Source organism: Balaenoptera ricei, chromosome 7, assembly GCF_028023285.1.
Source record: "Balaenoptera ricei isolate mBalRic1 chromosome 7, mBalRic1.hap2, whole genome shotgun sequence".
Taxonomy (NCBI): domain Eukaryota; kingdom Metazoa; phylum Chordata; class Mammalia; order Artiodactyla; family Balaenopteridae; genus Balaenoptera; species Balaenoptera ricei.
In genome coordinates, this window is record NC_082645.1 from 54,014,134 (window position 1) to 54,034,797 (window position 20,664).

Here is a 20,664-nt window from a genome sequence, read left to right on the forward strand (position 1 = left end):
GGAGAAAGACAAATACTGTATGATATCACTTATGTGGAATCTAAAAAATAAAACTAGTGAATATAACAAAAAAGAAACAGACTCACAGATACAGAGAACAAACTAGTAGTTACCAGTGCGGAGAAGGAAGAGGGGGAGAGACAAGATAGGGGTAGGGGATTAAGAGGTACAAACTACTAAGCATAAAATAAATAAGGATATGTTGTACAGCACAGGGAATATAGCCAATATTTTATAGTAACTATAAACGGAATATAACCTTTAAAAATTGTGAATCACTAAGTTGTACACCTGAAACTTATATGATATTGTAAATCAACTATACCTCAATTTTTAAAAAAGGTTAAAAAAAGGGAAAAAAACAGGAAAACCAAGAGGAAAGAGAAATGGATAAAGTGCTATATGTTTTATGTCACATATAAGAATAATAGCATCCGCAAGGAACGATTGTCCATTATTTTTAGTAAGATTGAAATAATGTCGCAGTACATGATCAGTTAATAATTTATCTTCAGTCATTTAGTGATCATCAAGCATGTGCTAAGAACCACATGGAATTAAGAAGTGTGTGTGTGTGTGTGTGTGTGTGTGTGTGTGTGTGTTGGGGGGAGAGAGAGAGAGAGAGAGAGATGAGGTTAACTCCAAGTTATTCAGCCAGAAGTGAATCTTTATGCCCATGAAAAGACAGGTACAAAATTGTTCATAGCAGCTTTGTTCCTAAGAGCTAAAAACTGTAAAAGGCCCGAATGTCTATAAATATTACGATAATAATATATACTTATATAATAGAATATTACATAGCAGTGAAAAAGAATGAACTACTGCTAACTTAAAAAAAATGGATGAATCTCACAGGCATAATGTTGAACAAAGGAAACTAGACATAAAAGAATGATTTGATTCCATTTATATGAAGTTTAAGAATAAGCAAAACTAATCTATTGTGATGGAGGTCAGAACAGTGATTACCTTTGGGAAGTATTGCTGAAGAGAGAGCAAGAGGGAGGACTCTAAGCTGCTAGAAGTATTCTATATTTTGATCTGATTGGTTATTACATGTTTACATATGTATTAATACAAATTCATTGAGCTGTTTGATTTCTGCACTTTACGGTATCCAATTTTTTTAGTCCTATAAAATTTAAAAAAAGAATATGATCTCCACTTTTTAGGGTTTCACAATCTAGTTAATTTAATCAAACATATCGGGAATGAGTATTAGTACAATAGATTGTACGCTGCTTAAAGGATGCTAAAATGATCACTTAATAACAGCAAAGGGGGAGGAGAGGGAGAAATAAATCCAAGTATCCATCAATAAGGGACTGGTTATATAAATTATGTTCACCCCTACAAAGACATAATACACAGCTATGAGGGAAAAATAGAGCCCATTATGTAACAAAATGGAATAAAAACCAAGTTATATTATTAAGGGAAAAACAAGGTACAAAGTACCACCAACTGTGTATAAAAGAGTAAGAAACAATATGCATACACACACCCATTTGCTCCTGACTGTAAGGAGATGCTCTGTCCAGTGGAGTAGCCACCAGCCACATGAGGCTTTTCAGCACTGGAGATGTGGCTGATGTGACTAAGAAAATAAAATTTAAATTTTACGTAATTTATTTAAATTTCAAACCTGACAGTGGAAAATATTTTTGCTGGTAAAGACAACTTCATTGTTTTGTAGAATTAGAAGCATGTTAACCACTGCATCGTATAATATATCATTTAAATTGAATTTTTAAATCTAGCTCCTAGAAAATTTAAAGTTACATTTGTGGCTCACATTATATTTCCATTAGACAGCACTGGTACAGAGTATCCTATAAGGATTTGTAAGGACCGTAACACTGATCGCCTCTGGGGAGAAAACCTGGTGAATAGGAAACATGGGGTATAGGGGGGAGATCTCTCACTATTTTGTCATTTTTCTCTTTTGAATTCTGTGCCATTTGAATATATTGCCTATTAGAAAAATAATGAATTAAATGAGGTGACCTATAAAGAGAATAACTGGCATTGGCATAACTATCAATTCACTTTGGAGGGAATCTCTCCCCTCAAAAAACATACATGGTACTTTTGAAGAGGTTATATACAGTTTGCGGCACAAAATGCTTTCTAATAACCTAAGATCACAGAAGTGCTTCACAAACTAATGTACCAGAGTTACCAACTGAACATAAGAGATAAAGACCTCAAACCTCAAACTGCTAGTTTAGTGCCAGCACAGTCCAGCAATTTAGCACCACTGCCTCTTCTTTTGCGATCAGAGACTGTTCTGCTTTTCATTTTTCCATCATTGAATACATTTTGCCTATTTTCCTGTTCTTTTCTTCACCTACATCCCCAAATAATAAAATTGTAATTATCTCTACATTTCCATTTAGCTCAGCATGCATCTACTTGGCTAACCAAAGAAGGAAAAATGCCAGGAAAATTCTCCCCTTCACACCCATGAAATTTAATTTTTTTCCATAAAACAATAGTGTAAAAACATAAGCAGATCACAAAGGGCTCAAGGAAAGGGAGTAATGAGTATTATATACACAACTGAGATACACTTAATGTATTTAAATATAAAATTTAAAAATCTAAATTGCATACAAGGTATTACCATTTCTCCCAAATTTTCCCATTTTACTTTAAAAATAAACACTTTGAACATTTTTTCTGCATTGACATAGCCAATTTTAGAACTTTAAATGCATATGGCAATGAAAACTGTCTCCTTAGCAGTGTTCATTTTAAGCTGGTTGGTTCTCTAGGATTCAAGGAAGAAAAAAGCCTCCATTCTCAACTCCTAAAGGCTCCCCTCCTTTTCTCACATGCTCTCCTTCCACTTCCACAAGAATGTCTGACACAGGGCTGCACTGGTGAGTATCATTCTGAGGAAATGCTCCCAGGGCCACAGAGATAATGTGTGCAACGCTCAGGCCCTGAGACAGGCCCTCACCAGTCACACAAATCACGCGCCGGAATGAACAAGGATCACCATAAACAGAGTCTTTGACTAGGTTTGATTTGAGAGCATGGCATTCTAAATAACCTTTAACTAATAAAACAAAATGGCTAAGTGCCAGAATTTTTTAAAATTGTTTCTTAAAAAAAAAAAAAAAAATTGTTTCTTGACCGGAAATCTTATGATATCCCCTGTGAAGAACGGTAAGTGGTAAAGATGTCGACAATGAAATTAAACAGCTACCACTGTACTACTCCCTGCCTCCTACACTGTGTGGGCCTTCAGCCATAGCCCATCACTTCTGAGTGCTCCAAGGCTGCTCCTTTAAAACCAATGGTACTTGGGATATTTTTGTGTTCAAACCATTACAATTATCTGTGGAGTTCCAGAAACTTGGTCTCTACCTTGCCTAGGTTTTACAGTGATACAAGGAAACTGGGAATGCCCCAAATCCATGATATTCAAATATCCAATACTGCCAACTTCAACTTTTGATGTGCTTAATACCTGGAAGAATACGAAAATGATAGCAAATATTCAACACCTTCAGATAACTTTTAGAATTGCCACTAAATCGAGCTTGCATAATCTTAGTGTCCTAATTATGAGTTAACTTAGTAACTCTGAGTCACACAAAAATAAAAGTCCCAAAGTGTTGCACACCAAATATATATATATATATATATATATATATATATATATACACACACACACACATATGAAATGCTGAATTTGATTAAGAAACTCTAAAAATGCCTGTAAGTGTGTACATTCTGGGCTATACCGCTTATAAGCACTAAATTAGTTGGAAACACGTTCCTAGGCTTCACAAAGTTACCACCACAAACTTCAGGACTACATTTTCTTAGCATCGTATAAGAGTGAATTTCCTATGTATTTCTACATACATACAGGATCACAAACAGATGAACAGATGATATGAACTACTCTTAGACATTGCTCCTTTCAGACCAGACTGTATTTCAAAAATAATACATGGTAAACTAGAGTAAATTACAGGTTGGAATAGGTTCTAGATACAAAATTTGTCCTATTTAAATGTAAGGGAAAAAATCAGTATTATTTCCCCTTTCAGACCACTAGTGTTAAATATTTTTTATTCAAACGAAGTCACACCTAACTTTCCTAGGTGGGGGGAAGTTCATAGTTAATAAACTAACACAGCCAAACTTATCCTCTTTTAGAGAAAGAGAAAACTGAAGAAATAAGACTGGTAGCCTAGGATCACAACCCAAAGTGTAAAAATTAGTTTCTTTCCGCATGCCAACATTCTTTGCCACTTTCAGCTTTGCTCTCCTGAAGCAGAGCAAAAACAATTTTTGCTTTAAATTGAAGCATCTAATTGCTCTCTGGGAATGGGCACCTTATGTAGAAACAAAAGATAGGAAGAAACCACTCTCATAACTTGGTAGGACACTTTGCTCAGTAGTTTTGCAGCCAATGACTAACCGAATCATGAACACCTGAGAATAATGAGAGCTGCCTCAGACCACGAAACACAGATGCTGTCCTGTAAGACAGGGACCCTGTCTCTTTCCTAATTCTCCTAGAGCAGGGATACCTGACTATCAGGCATAAAAAGAGGAGACAAACAAAGGGTTGCTCCTCTCTCTGCCACTTCTACTTCGTGTATAACATGCATCCACTTTAGCACAAAGAAGAAAATCAATTCAATGGCTCTTATAATTATCTTGACTACTGTGGACTCAACTGGTCTAGAAACTACAGCATATCCATCAGACATGGGAATGGCAAGGTGGCAGCCATTTTCGGATTCAGCAACTCAATTTCCTGTCTTTCCAGCACAACTGAACTGATACATGACTGTAGCAGCTGTTAAAACTGGCTATTCCCCTTGGGGTTATCTAATACTTCTTCACTTCCGTTTTTCCAGGGACAATAGCATGTGTGAATGTGCACGTAATAGCAGGTGTGCAGGTTAGAGAGACGAAAGTCCTCAAGGACTGGTGATAAATGGCCCACCTAGATTTGAGCATCTTAACTCTATTTCCTTACAAATATATATTGGTGTAAGAACAGAAACTGCAATGGTAGGCTCCACAGTGAAATGGTGTATTTAATTTTTAAAAATACAACAACATGCACACAAAGTAGTTTTAATCTCTCAAATTAATTACAATGAAAAACAATGCACTTTTTCCAAAGATATTATTGTTTAAAAAACATATTCTGATTCCTTTGGCATTCAACCCTATTTAAAATCAAGCTACAGCCCACACAAGAAAATCAGAATCATTATTTTAAAAGCACAACCACATTTTGAACCCAAACTATTGTATCTCAGGTTCTTTTTCAACCCCACTTCAGAGGCTTGCCTCTGAACCACTTTGGTTATTTTGCAAAATCAAATCCCACCAAATATGGATGGCATTTTCACTCTTTTAATTCCATCCAAAGCAATTTTCTACAAGCCTGAGGCAATTACAAAGGAAAACCTCTGTCCTATTAACCCATACTCTCTTTTATAAAGTGATTATTTATATTATCTCTAAAGCTCTGCTTTCAATGGGGGAGGACATTCAATAGGAAGGAACAAGAGTACCTAAAGGAAATGAAAATGAGGTATTCAGAGGTCATTCTTTTTCCTGCTCACCTAGCACCTCCATCCTCACTACCTCACAACCACAAACCTGAAAGTCTTGATGGGGCTACATTTTTTTTTTTTTCTCTAGAGAGTAGAGGTTAAGAAAACAACTCGGGGGCTTCCCTGGTGGCGCAGTGGTTGAGAGTCTGCCTGCCAATGCAGGGAACACGGGTTCGAGCCCTGGTCTGGGAAGATCCCACATGCCGTGGAGCGACTAGGCCCGTGAGCCACAATTACTGAGCCTGCGCGTCTGGAGCCTGTGCTCCGCAACAAGAGAGGCCGCGATAGTGAGAGGCCCGCGCACCGCGATGAAGAGTGGCCCCCGCTTGTCGCAACTAGAGAAAGCCCTCGCACAGAAACGAAGACTCAACACAGCCATAAATAAATAAATAAATAAAATTTTAAAAAAAACAACAACTCAGTTCTGTAGTGTACTGTGCTTCCCACCAAATTCCTGAAGGCGTGCCTCTGAACTGTAAGCCTGAGCTGAGCTATACAGCACGAAAAGACACAGATATAATCAGGATATTGCCCAGTACAGGGCACCACACATACTGGAAACCCAAATATCTTCATTTATTCCCTATGAAACTTGGAAATTATGATCTTTGTAAAGATGTATAGCTATTTAAAATATGGTAAAAGTTACAAATAAGCTATGAGTTGAGCTTAAACTACTTCTCTTGCCATTGCATTCTTTGCTGTCGTAATGAGATGACCATCTCAATTAAAGCATTTTCTTTGTTAAACTACTCCACAATTCAACTCCGCAGGTTTTTTTAATGTACAAAGTCAATAAATAGTTTTAACCTATTTAAATTTATAAACAGCAATGTGAACTTAAAGTATATGGGGTACAAAAACAAGCTCACTCTAGCATTTTTCTAAAGACTAGTCAGTCTTTGAGAGTCTTTTCTAAGGGATTCATTCCTCAGATATGAAGTTTGTATGCAAAACCGAAGACATTTGGCCCTTTATAAATAGTCATGGGAAACTTCTTTCTCCCATATTTTTAGTTTGTTTTTACTGTAACAGATGGGAAAAAAATTTAGCAAAGTCATAAAAAAAAGGTCTCCTAATAACTGTCACCCTAATGTTAGAGCACTAAACGCTTAAGGATATGAAATATCTTTAAGAGCAACAACAAAAACACTAGCTGAAAATTATAAAGACAGTTTGCTTAACTCATAAAATAGGTATAGGCTGAAAAAAACTAGATAGGAATTCCTTCTACCTTTGGTCCAGCTTCTCCTAGGCACTTTGGTTCTAAGCACCTTAATCATATAATGACCAAATGACCAAAAATGACCTCAGTCATTTTTCATGAAAGTGTCTCCAGCACAAGTTTAGAACTTCTCTTTAAAATATATTCTGATATCAAATAAATGTTAAAATTCTACATGGCTTGCCAACAAGCCAAGCCTAAGTCTTCACCCGTGGAAAAAAAAAAAACAACCACTAATCACCATTCTGCAAAATCTCTTACTATAAGAAATATCTTGCTTTATGCAAACAAAATATCATTTTGTTCTAATTTATATTGAAGTTCAATACTTATATGTCCCCCTCCCCGTAGTAAATAAATTTTGAATTAAATAATCACTACTTCATTTACAAATTTCATAAGTTGGCCCATGGGATCAACAAACTTGTATATGGACAGAGGGCAAATTTTTTTTTTTAACTTTTATTTATTTATTTATTTATTTACGGCTGTGTTGGGTCTTCGTTTCTGTGCAAGGGCTTTTTCTAGTTGCGGCAAGCGGGGGCCACTCTTCATAGCGGTGCGTGGGCCTCTCACTATCGCGGCCTCTCTTGTTGCGGAGCACAGGCTCCAGACACGCAGGCTCAGTAGTTGTGGCTCACAGGCCTAGTTGCTCCACGGCATGTGGGATCTTCCCAGACCAGGGCTCGAACCCGTGTCCCCTGCATTGGCAGGCAGATTCTCAACCACTGCGCCACCAGGGAAGCCCCCGAGGGCAAATATTTTTAGCTTACAGGCCATAATATCTCTGCCTGGACTACTCTAATATGAAAGCAGCCATAAACAATATGCAAATGAGTGGGTATGGCTGTGTGCCAATAAAACCCTTTACAAAGACAGGTAGAGGATAAGGGGTTAATACCCAGAATATGAAGAAAATTCCTAAAACTCAACAACCAAAAAAAGCAAACCCAACTGAAACACAGGGAAAGGACTTGAATGGACATTTCTCAAAAGATGTACAAATGGCCAATAAGCCCATGATCTGATGCTCAACATCACTAATCATTAGGGAAATGCAAATCAAAACTACAATGAGATACTACCTCACACATATTAGGATGGCTGCTGTCAAAAAAATAAAATAACAAGTGTTGGCACAGATGTGGAGAAACCAGAAGCCTTGTGCACTGTTTTGGGGAATGTAAAATGGTACAGCTGCTATGGAAAACAGTATGGCAGTCCTCAAAAAAATTAAAAATAGGATGACCATATGATCCAGCAATTCTACTTCAAAAGAATTGAAAGCAGGGTCCCAAAGAGATATTTGAACACCCATGTTCCTAGCAGCATTATTCACAACAGCTAAAATACGGGAAGCAACCTGTGTCCATTGACAGATAAATGGATAAGCAAAATGTGGAATGCTATTCAGCCTCAAAGGGGAAGTAAATTCTGACATATGATACAACATGGATGAACTTTGTGGATATTATAATAAATGAAATAATCCAGTCACAAGAAGACAAAGACTGTTTGATTCCACTCATATGGGGTAACCAGAGTGGTCAAAAATCATACAGATAAAAAGTAGAACAGTGGATGCCAGGGGCTGGGGGGAGAGGAGAATGGGGAGTTAGTGTTTAATGGGTACAGAGTTTCAGTTATGCAAGATGAAAAGAGTTCTGGAGATGGATGGTGATGAGAGCAGCACAACAGTGTTAATGTACTTAATACCACTGAACTATACACTTAAAAATGGTTAACATGGTAAATTTTATGTAAATTATACCACAATTAACAAAATTGGAGAAAAGAAAAAAAGACAAACAAGTGGAGGGCCCATTTCAACCTTCTGGACATAGTTTGCTCAGCCAAAGTTTGCTGACCAATGAGCTAGGATACTGCACTTTAAGTCCTAACCATATCCATAATATGCTTTTAAAGTTAATATCAAAGTACCACTTCTACACTAACAGCACCTCCCCTCCTTTTTCTTCCTGCATAGTTACGGATAGTTTTTTTAAATAAAGCTCTTAAGATCAGAAGCCAATCTCCCAGTGCCTAGAAAAACGTGTTTTATATAAAATAGGGCTCACAAGTTTTGACTAATTAATTACATAAGAGTAGTTGTCTCAATAACATAAAGCTTGGCATTTATTATTATATAAATACAACTGGCACTTCAATAATAAGGTTAGGTGATAATGTTCTTAAATTATCCTCTAACACATTCAGAGGACATTAGACTTTGAACAAAATGTCTAGCACTGTCTTAATAAACAATTTCATTTTTCTTATTTGGTCAAAAATCCTACTTTTGAAATTAAGCTATAATATATTTAATAGCTGCCTAAGAGCAAAAATAAGTACAGCTATGACATAATGTCATCTGACAAAATGGCTGTCAGTTTACTATGTTAAATCATCCCAAACACATGAAAATGTTAATTATGACTTTAAAGAAATAATTAAGTTCCTTTTAAATGCTACGCATTGGGGTTTTTTTATATGCATTTGATTTTGTAGGAGTTTTTTTTTAATATACTATAAATATAATTTTAAGAAGAATCAAGACAATGCATCTATAAAGCCTCTTTAAATAATCCATTCAGTATAATCCATGGTAGCAAACATCCTGGGTAACAGGCCTAGTGATGAAGAGCACAGGTTTGGGTATCAGACCTTGTTTCTATTATTCTTGCATCCCTTAGTGTTGTATGGCCTTGAGTGTGTTAATTAAGCTCTCTGAGCCTCAGTTCCAAAATTATAAAATGGAGTTAACATACTTCCTCAAAAAGGAGTTAAAAAAAAATAATAATTTTTTTTAAACAGTACCGTAGAGCACCTAAATGGAATCTTTCAAAAGGCAAAATAAAGCTGAAAGTTAGTCTTGAGTTCCCTAAAAATGCTAAATAGCAGCCTCCATTCCATTTATGCCTTCATCTCCATCTCAGCTGGTGATACCGACTTAATCAATGGTTCTCAGATCTGGCTGCAAATGAGAATCACCTAGCAGCATTTTAAAATTCTCCATGCCCTTGTCCCCTCCCAGGCCAATTAAAATTAGAATAGGTAGGAGTGTGAGAGCATGGGTATTTGTTTTAAAGATACTCAGGTAATTATGTTGAAACCTCAGCTAAGGCATTCAACTTCTAAGTAGCCAGTAAATGTTAGCTAACAAGAACTCAGTTTATACAATCAGTACAACTTTAGAACCAATAATGCATCCAAATAAAAGCTTAAGAAAGCAGCTGCTAAATCACTTCTTAATTTTTACTATGCCTTCAATTAACTCCATAGTTACAATTCTGCAAAATTATAAAGAAATAGGCTTTTATACCTGAACCATGCCCGATAATTTGTTTCAGAATCAAAACACTAAGGTCCCTCAAAGCAAGGTCAACTACACTTTTGACATTTAAATTTCAAAGAGTTAAAAATATATATCTCGGAACTTCCCTGATGGCGCAGTGGTTAAGAATCCGCCTGCCAATGCAGGGGACACGGTTTGATCCCTGGTCGGGGAAGACCCCACATGCCGCGGAGCAACTAAGCCCGTGCACCACAACTACTGAAGCCCGCACGCCCTAGATCCCATGCTCTGCAACAAGAGAAGCCACCGCAATGAGAAGCCCGTGCACCTCAATGAAGAGGAGCCCCATTTCACCGCAACTAGAGAAAGCCTGCGCGAAGCAACAAAGACCCAACGCTGCCAAAAAAAAAAATTCTACCATTAAAAATATATATATGTGTGTGTGTGTTTTGCCAAGTAAAAACACCAGCACTAGTAGTTCTAAAGATAATGTACTCAGCTGAAATTTATCATATTGTGGTCTGGAAAAGATTAAAAGCAATTAGTGCACTGAACTAGGCAACTAACATCCTGGGTTTTCCTTCAGGTTTTGCCACTAATTTGCTCTGGGCCTTCTGTAAAAATCACTGTGTCTCTGTGCTTCAGATTCTCATTTGTAAAATAAGGAGTTGCACTAAATTTCTTTAAAATGACATGTTACAAGCATGTAAAACTTGGAAAATAACATACAGACGGATTCTTTAGAGCAGTAATATCCAAGGATAAGGTCTAAGGTAGGCCTCAGGCTATTAATGAGTCATGATTTAATTAGTTTATAGTAAAGAATTTACTTTCCAAACCTAACATTTTATTATAACATATTGATTGGGACTGCTCCCTGCCACCTCCCAAAGCCTCATATCTAGGATAATTCTTGTTTCCCACAATTAAAACCTTTTTAATGTTCTGGGGTTTTGAGAAAAAGAACAACAGTAATGTTGAATAATGAATATTCAACAAATATTATATAATAGGCACTTGGGATATGCCAAAGGGACAAGACAGACAAGTGAAAGAAGACAAAGTAGAGAAGTAATTTTTTTTTTTATGTTTATACCTTTCAGATATTGTTAACGTCTCTGAATAAAGCAAAGTAAAATGATACGGGGAGGGGGGGAGGTTATTTCAGATAAGATGTTGAAGCATTTTTCCACATGTCTCTCCTTAAATTTGGAGAGGGAAGGGCAAATTTCTAAAAAGTATTTTCCTCATATTTGAGAAATTAGATAAAGCAGTTTTGTACATTCTTTTGAAGCAAAGAATTTCGGTTTAACCTTTAAATCCTCAAAAGTAAAATCCGAAGTGTCTTACTATAGTTGTGCTTATCACTAGAAAGCTCTTTCCATTTCCTTCATGTCAGAGCCATCTGTTCTCACCTATTTTACTCACAAGTATTATATGATTTCTAAACACCCAAGTGTATTAGTGTATTTTGTGTATGTGCATATGCTGGGTTCTTTTTCTTTTTTTTTTTCTTTTTAAATAGTACCTAATCTAATCCATTTTTAAATCCACCAGTCAAATACTATCTTATTTTGGGGTACCTGAATACATTTCAGTATTCCTGCAGCTCCATTTAGAGGTCCATGCTTTTATAATTAATATCTTCCTGCCAATGTATTTCTTTCCTCATACATCCTAATGTGATAATATATGAAAGAATATATGATAATATCTAAATAATGAAAAAACTGGGGAAAGAATAGAAACGGAAGTCAACAGAAATATGGCAATTTGCAGAGGGGAGAAGATAACTAACTGGAACAAAATGAAAGAATTAATTCATACACTACATGTTTCCTCTACGTAAGCATTATACTAAATATCTTTTATATTAGTCATGTTGCTTTGAGACTTCTCCATGTTTCCTCTAGACATCTGCCAATGTTCGCATGGTCTCTGATGAATAAACATGCTGTGACTTGCTTCTAAGGAAACGTGTGTCATGTTCCAGGGGAAAATGACTTCTCTACTCTCAAATCAGGAAAACTACAAATCTCATTCATTAGGTACAAAGCCGCTTTTTCCTTAACGTTTCTTTTCTGAAATGTTCATATTCTCTTGAGTGCATTTCTGTGCTCAGATTAACTATCAGAAAAGAAATTGAGTTGGGGGAACACTTGTAGGAAAAAGTTACACTTCACCAAAGGGTTTTCCCACTTCAGGAGCTCAAAGAGCGCCCATGTTAAGCCTTCACTGTTTACCAAGACGAAGGTTATTTTCAGGTTCTTCCCATCTCTTGCAGAACTACCTGTTCTCATTACTATTTACCCAAACGCTTAGCAAGGTGATTATTAGCATATCTGGCAGGAAGACGTGCTCCATTTAATATTAACTCACCATGTGACAGCCCCTTCCACTCCAATCTCTCCTAAACATGTGAGGATACGAAGAAAAGTAATCGTGTTGGCGGTCTGACTCTGCGCAAGGCTTTGGCGCTAGGCTTTGGCACTATCAATTGGCCACAGACAATCAGAGGCGCGCACCCGGCCGTGTCCCGGAACTGTCATGCGGGCTGACAGCTGGCACACCTTCCTGTCGCCCTCCACCCTCTCGCAGAAAGCCCCTTCCTTACATTCACCTTGACACTGCTCACCTGCTGGGCCTCAGCCCCCGGCCAAGGGAACTGTTTTCCCCTTCCCAGGAGCTCACTAACAGGTATCGTCCGCCGCTCGCCCAGAGCCCCAACAAGGGGGCCTTTGTTACCATTTTTGCTCCCGGACTCCTTACCCAATTCCTGGCATTCAGCTGCCCTTCAGCAACTCAGAGCAGCCCCGGTAGGAAAGCAATCAAAAACTACCCGAGCCCCCATCCCGGGCGGCCTCCTAGGAGGCCGGGAGGAAGCAGCCTCGTCGTCCGCGTGTCCTGCGGCGGGTGAATCTGGCCGCCGGCGGGGAGGCGACCTGCCGGCCAGGTGACCGGGTGGAGGCCCGGCTGCCCTCGCCCTCGCCCTCCCCGGTGAGCGGCGGCGTGGAGCGGCGCTCGAGGCTTACCCTGCGGGGGTCGCCGGCGGGAGCGCAGCCGGGACGTCCTGCGCGCTCTGGGCTCGGCCGTCCATCGCCCTGCGGGGCACTGCGCGGGCTCCGGCTCCGAGGCGGCGCGTCACTGCTGGAGTGGGAGAGGCCGGCGGGTCAGGGCGGGACGCACGCTTTCCCGAGGCCTGAACGGGGCTGGCCGCGCGTCAAGAGCCCGCCCGAGCCGCCCCCAGCCCTGGACCAGCCCGCCCACCTCCCGGGTGCGCTTCCACCTGCGGGCCCGGCTCCCAGCCCGCGGGCAGCGCCGCCGGCGGGTCTAGCGGCTGCCGGGAGCCGCGGCGGCTGGAGGCGGCGCTGCAGCCCCCGCCCCGTGGGGTTACTGGGTAGCCATTTGGCGCCTCTTGGGGAGGGAGCGGAGCTACCCAGGCTGGGAGGAGGAGGAGCGGGGCGAGGGGCGAGGCGCACAGGCACAGCCGCCAAGGCGGCAGCGCGATCCCGCGCTTCTCAAATAAAACGCCCTGGGAAAACTTTTCGCAAAGAGAAGTTGGGAGGGCTCCTTTCTCTTTTCCCACCCAGGGCTCCTACTTTCTTTTCAAAAGGAAACAGTGGCTCCCTGTTCTCTCCCGCGGCTTCCTCTCCCACTGTTCCCTCCCCCGGCCCGCGCGCTCGCATTCGGCTCTCAAGCCGGGACTGGGAGGAAGGGGAAAGCGGCAGCCTCTCCGCGAGCTCAGCCCAGCGCCTCCCCTACCCCGCGGGCGGGTGCCGGGCGCGATGGAGCCTCTCCCCGGGCCGGCTGACTCACCCTGCCCCATTTCCCTCCCCGGAGCCCGGGAGCTCGCAGCTGTCTCCGCCGGACTTCCACCTAGAAGTGGCGACGGGGCTCGGCGGCATCGGAGCGAGACAGGCAGCGAGCCGGAGAGAGAAACGGGGCGGGGGTGGGCGAGCACCGAGTGGTAATTTCCTTCCCCCGGGGCTTCGGGGCTTTGGGGTCCAGCTGGGGAAGCCGAACGGAAAGGAGGCTCCCGCGCAGCGTGTTCCCATTCCCACCGCTAGGGCGTCGCTTCGGGAAGCCCGGCGCGCCCCAGCCGTACAGGTGGGGAGGAAGGGAGGGTACCTGCCCTGCGAGGAGCGGAGGGGAGGACCCGGGCGCCGCGGAAGTGCCGGGAGAAACCGGCGGAACGGGGCCTGCAGCTTGCCCTCCCTGCAGTCTGACCTTCCCCGTCCAGGGTGCTTCCCCCTCCCCCAACCTGACCTCTAAGGTTGCTATTCTGTTAAAAGCATGCCTGTGACACTGTGATCTTTCTAATTGGTGGCAGGTTTAAGGTTGCCCTGTCTTCAGACGTATATGTCTTTCTTTCTTTCTTTCTTTTTTTAAAGCCTGTAACAGCTGTGACCGGACAATATTATGTCTGATGACAATCTGTAAACTAGGAATCGAATGATAGGTTTTATACACCTCTTGAAAGTTTCACGGGAAGAAAGGAATCCCTTAGACACAACCGTGTACTTGTTTATACGTTTTAGTTCCCACGTGCATGCTCTTTACGTGATTCTTTACATCTGACAAACTGGTATATTTGCATACCTTTATGTTATTATATGTGCCAACTGTTGTAAGGTGCAAGCCATTTTTGATGGGTCTAAAAGCTTGCGTTCCGAAAAAATAACGTGAAATTAATTAAGAAATTAACTTTACGGTTTAAAAATTAAAATATTTCAATAAACTGTAGTAGAGAGGTTAAGTGAAAGAGCGTCCTAAAAGAGGCTCTACTGTGGTATTAGCATCATGTAACACATCTGTGTTAGCCCCTTCAACCAGTTGATAGAATAATATTTGGTAGGTAGTAAAAATTAAATTGATACTTAGGACCAATACTTTACTAAATGCTCTTTAAGGTATATATCCATTGTAGCAACCAAAAAGATTGCTGAAACGAAGTAACATACTAAATACTTAGTAATATGCTGTTTGTCTCTTATGGACAGACATCAGTATTTATTCCTTCCTGTGCATAATATATGCCTTGCAGTGTATCTCTACGTATGAAAAGAAAAAAAAAAGTAGCTTATTTGGATTACAATATCAGAACCATATATGAAAAAGTTCCTTTTTAATATTTTACTTAATATTAATCAAATCAGTTCGTTTAAATCCATCTGGATTTTAGTTTAAACAATTTCATGAATCAGTTATGCCTCTGAATGACTAGCTTTTACAATTGCTCACACAGAGAATAGTGTAAACATTGAGTAATAGTGAAACTACTTAAAGTCTGTAGCTTTCAATCACCAGATGAAGATTAAACTTTAGTTTCAGCCTTAATTTATGGCATGCTAGTAATTTTATTAACTCCATTAGTCTAATCTGGCCATAAAACCCTAGCATAATATTTCATAACTGCTGAAGGCATTTGGAGTGCTTACCCATTTTTTCTGTCCTCTTTCTGGTTTTAGGTGTAGGGGAGGATTATACTCTCCACCCCACTGAAATTAGGTATCATGATGTAACTTGCTTTAGTAAGTAAATGTGAGCAGACATGAAATGTTTCATTTCCTGGTAGAATCACTTAAGGGCCAGTGCTGGATTTTCTATGCTCTCTTCCCTTGCTGCTGCAATCATGGAAGTTTATATTAAGACGGAGGTGGCACAGGACTGAAGGATTCTGGCATGCAGTACAATAGTACAATCCTGAGCACAGCCGTCCTGGAGAGCCCAGAACCTACAACAGAATCTGCATAAAGCAAGAAATAAACTTGTGTTGGGGTAAGCTTCTAAAATATTGGAATGATTTGTTGTCCAGCATTACTTAGCCTACCTTAGATATAATTATATTTGACAACTTTCAGAATCCCTAATAGGCTAGGCTTGATGTTCTCATACGGTAGGCACTAAACTATCCCCCCTGTAGTCTGCTGGTTACATAGTTCATTAGCAAAATAGTAATCAAAGTTGCTATAAATCTTTGTACGTGATAGTGGAAAACTATCCACCCGCCCCACATCCATCCTTCCCTCTCCTTGTGATGACCTATTGCAAAATTGTCCAAGTTTCCAAGATTCTGCTCAATTTCTCTCTATTCAGAAATCTCCCTTGCCCACTCCATCAAATCATTTTTAATGCATGTGCTTAAGTGTTATATCCTCTGGAAGACTTTCTGGACTGCACATGGAGAATTAGCTCTTCCTTTTCTTAGCCCCCTTGAGATTCTGCCAGGTGGGACCAGGCCCCATGACACTTTGTTTCAGTTACTCATTTACACAAGCAAAGAGTTGGAGTGCTTAAGGGGCCACATCTTATCCTTTGTGTCCTGAAACGACAGCGCAGAATACAGGAAGCTCTCCGCATATATTTGTGGAATGAATTACGGAGTAAGGGAATCCTTAAGGACTCCACTCCTAGGGGACTTGTAAGAGGTGAGTGGGACCTCAAGTCGCAGAAAGGCTTTTCAGTTCAGAGGGACCAGTAGACCATTTTAAACAGAACAGATAAAAGTTGAGTTTGTCCTAGTAGGGAGAGAAGATTTATTCTCCACATGGTTACCTGATGGAATTAGTTTCAAAATCACTACTGTCTATAAAATAAAAATATAAATTACACTTTTCATGGCTCTATGTTTGGATTTATAATTGTATTATCAAGTTATACCTTTTATTTTTATAATCAAACATTCTAGAGATTAGAAGTACAGAAATAGTGCTTTCTGGTCAATTTCAATGAGCTTTTAACTCACTGGATTTTATACTTTGAAACTTGGACAATCATTGAACTTTTTTTCATAATAGACTTTTCAAGTAGATTATATATTCATGAATTAAATTTTATTTCAATAAAGGGAATATTTATTGAATGTCTGCAATACGAAGCATTGTGCTAGGGAAACAAAAGATGGCAAAGATATTGCCTCTGCCCTGGAGAGGCTCACAGACCACTGGGATCATCAGTAATATTTTTGTGGCACTCAACCAAATGAAAGTTAAAGGAAACTGGTCAGTAATCTGTAGGAGTCTCTACTTGTCTCCCAAAAGATAAAGTTAAATGTATTTTCAGTCCTACTTATCAAAAGAAGAAATGCCTAAGTTTAATATGCTATGTCTCTTATAAATGGCACTATATTTCTATATCATCATATACATTTCTAGGCAAAGACTCTCTTATTAACATGCATACTTTCCAGGATAAAGGTAAGGCCTGGAGAAACATGCACAGGCATGCAGATGTGTAAAATACTTAGTACAATGGGCATGCAGGAGGGCCAAGTTTTCAGTGCCCATCCAAGTTCTAAGCTGCAGATTCAGATATGTCAGCACCATGTTGTCTAAAACCCACTTTCTCCTTCCCTCTTTAAGATGTCCTTTTGCCAAAGTGAATTTCTGTTTCTGGATTATGTAATCTGTTACTGGTTGGCAGTAAATTTCTTACTCACTGGAAGAGAATAAGCCCTTTTATGGCATTAAAGTATCAGTGCAGTTAAAAATACCCTTGTGATTTAAAATTTAAACACCATTCAAATAATGGATATTTCCTCTCTTTAAAGAAAAAGGCTAAGGATGAAAAATCAATTCAAATATGTATCTATTTGACATAATACAATTAACAAACTCTTGGCGTTTAGCATTTTAATATTGTCTATTAAATTATAACTGTAACTGGGAACTACACCTCTCCTTTTATAAGTCTTGAGCTTGGTGAACTCTTAATTGCTTGTCAGTTAACATGTATCAAAATGTACAATTTTGAGCCAGGCAGCCACTGACTCTGGCTTTCCAGGCATAAAATCTAACAAGTCTCAGCACATTTCCTTCTGGCAGGGCTTGCCACCCCCTCGCCTGCCTTTTCTCTTGGGAGGCTGAGCATGTGTGTGATTAACTAAGTACCACAGTGGTTAAGAGCTCAGCCTCTGGAACCAGGCAGATGTGAGTTCACATCCCTGGCTTGGCTACTTACTATCTGGGTGACATTAGGAGAGTTACTGTTCCTGGTAAAGAAAAAAAAACACCAGTGCAGATAAAATCAGTGTCCAAGGAGGGTAATGGAGATCCTTTTCTTAAGAATGTTACAAATGGGAGCCACCTGTGTCTTGGTTAAGGCTCCGTTTATGAAGCAGAAATCTTCCTGCTCCAAGCTGAGAGTTCTGGCTTTTTGTGCTTTTGATGATCTTGATCAAGTGACACAACTGGGGAATCTTCAATTTCCTTATTGCTATAATGAGTCTATAAATATTCCATGGTCTTTGAGATCTTTTTGTCTCTATCTATGCTGAGTAATCAAGCTCACTGTGTCAAAAACTATTGGATTTTTATATGTGGATGATTAATAACAAGACTTCGCTTTGTAACACCTGAAAAACGCTTTCCTTTACTGACTCTACCTTGAGCCTTTCAAGAGCTTGCAGAGTCAGTCCTATCCCTACTTTACAGTTCTGAGAACTGAAGCAAGTGACTTGCCTGAAGCTGCAATACTAGTGAAGTAGCAAAACTAGGATCAAAAATTACTTCTTCTGGTTTCTATTTTTAAATTTTTTAGTGACACTACAGCTACCTTGCTGCAAGGATAGCACTTAAAAAAAAAAAAAGTTCTACCACAGCAAATTAATGTTATTATGTAAACAACATGTTGAACATCTTTTCCCATCTCTGAACTCTAGGTCAGCTTTGAAGGTACTGGCTACCTAAACATGCCTCGTCCCAAAGGACCCATTTTAGTCTGGGGAGACTTTGAGATTGTGGATGTTTCCAGTTTCATCCAAGGAATATGAAGGTCTGGGAGGCAAAACAAAAATTCAAGGATGATCAGAAATTCAGATACATTCTGGAGTGAGCTACCCTTGACCAAACAAAGAACAAAGTTGCTATAAAATATAAAATCTAGTTATTAATAATCCATGTTCTCCTGTAGGATCACAGAACTACTCAAGACACTCTGAAAACTGTACAAAACGGGAGTAAGTTGAAATAGATCCCTCTGTGGTCTTATCAAAAGCCATCCTGTGAAAGATTTTCAGCTAAATTAATTATACTACGTATTTTCCTCTACTTACAGGAAAAAAAAAAAAAATCTATTTGGGAACATGAAAGGCAGCCAGACAAGGAAAAGAAATCACAAAATGTATATTTAGGATACTGATATTATGATAGAAAACACTCACTACCAAACTCCATCTCATGTATAGAGATTATCACACGTATCAGGTATGTTTTTTTTAATTTCTTTGAACATTAATTATTGGCTATTTTAGCTATTTCACCCTGGTGACTGAAATAGAAGTGGAAAGATGATAGCAAAGCAGAAAAGGATGGAGTTATAAACTGACTGTATGTATGTGAGTGTGTCAACTTTGAGTCTTTTTTTTTAAGCTTATTTAGTAAATGGAAAAAATAATACCTATTTCACTAACAGACTTAGCAGAATGTCTAGCATATAGAGGGCACGCAGAAGCAGCTCTAGCCATACTAGTCTAAGTCTGCAATTATAAAAGGTACTAGAAGGAGCTTTGCAAATCACTGTTGACCAAAATAAAAAATTTTCTCCTGGGCTTATAGTATTATCAGACATCACAAGACAAGTAGGTAGAAGATAAGACTACTTGAATAAAGTGATTTTCTTATTTGGTATGTTTTTATATGATGACATATTTACAGGGATAATAATATATATTTTCTAGATCTTTACAATTTTTTGTTGTAATAAATGAAGTGGATGACTGGTCAGAAAGGAACAAATATTCTCATACAGAGATCTAGGAATGTTCTAAGTAAATAAAGAGTTATTTTTGGAATGAAAAAACATAAAAGTGGGATTAAGATATTCTTTCTGAGGGTGCTAATGAAAATGATATACAAATCATTTTTAACATCTTAATTCTCTGATACATAGGAACTATTTATTATAATCAGTGGCCTTTTCTTTGGAATATTACTAAAACATGGTTTTACATCTGGCAAATGTAAGGCTACTTTTCTCTATATATATTTTGATTTAAATTAAGTGTTGCCTCATAGCTCTGGGCATGATTCTTACGCATGTTATAAATTTTGCAATCTGTTAATGCATAGAACAAGATGAGCTATTGCTAACACTACTATTTCAACACCCAAGAGCTTCCTTCCAATACTTTCTGAAATATCTCACCTTTTTTTTTTTTTTATCCCTAACGTTAGAGGAGGTTAAGGAATTTACGAGTAAGTTGGTAGAACATGGTAATGGTAGTTTTGGAATACAATCCTTCCATTTAAATTTTAAAGTCAAGTCAATTCAGTGAAGCTAGTAATTTTATAATTATCATAGTTTTATTAGTGGGAGTTCATAATCCCATATCTGAAGGAAAATTTAGAAAATAATTTTGTAATTTTTAGCTTGTCCATCAGTAAGATGGTGATAAATTAGTATGATATTCTATGTTACAAGGTTTGAATTATGAATAAATATTTTTTAAAGGTCTAACTGTAATAGATAGGGATCATACAATGTTAAATCTGAGAAAGACTTTAGAGATTGTCCACTCAAGCCACCCATTACATTTATTAGAAAACTGA

General features: G+C 39.0%; 1 protein-coding gene and 1 long non-coding RNA gene across 10 annotated transcripts in view; one reads left to right on the forward strand and one right to left on the reverse strand.

The window, feature by feature from the left end:
* Nucleotides 1–14,189, reverse strand: part of COBLL1 (cordon-bleu WH2 repeat protein like 1) — a 151,478-nt gene extending 137,289 nt beyond the window's left edge. For 5 of the 8 annotated variants that reach the window (XM_059928001.1, XM_059927997.1, XM_059928000.1 and 2 more), the window contains exons 1-2: nucleotides 13,934–14,188; nucleotides 13,150–13,264 (exon numbers count right to left, since the gene is read on the reverse strand). In XM_059928001.1, coding sequence (XP_059783984.1) covers nucleotides 13,150–13,264; nucleotides 13,934–13,943 — 125 coding nt within the window. In that variant the 5' untranslated portion in view covers nucleotides 13,944–14,188. Of the gene's footprint in view, nucleotides 1–13,149; nucleotides 13,265–13,716; nucleotides 13,807–13,933 lie in introns of those variants that run through there. The other 3 variants (XM_059928003.1, XM_059927998.1, XM_059927999.1) reach the window with 3 other exon arrangements.
* LOC132368979 (uncharacterized) overlaps nucleotides 13,934–20,664 on the forward strand; it is a 113,891-nt gene continuing 107,160 nt past the window's right edge. For both annotated transcript variants that reach the window (XR_009504201.1, XR_009504200.1), the window contains exon 1: nucleotides 13,934–15,895. This is a non-coding gene — a long non-coding RNA (uncharacterized LOC132368979). The remainder of the gene's footprint in view (nucleotides 15,896–20,664) is intronic.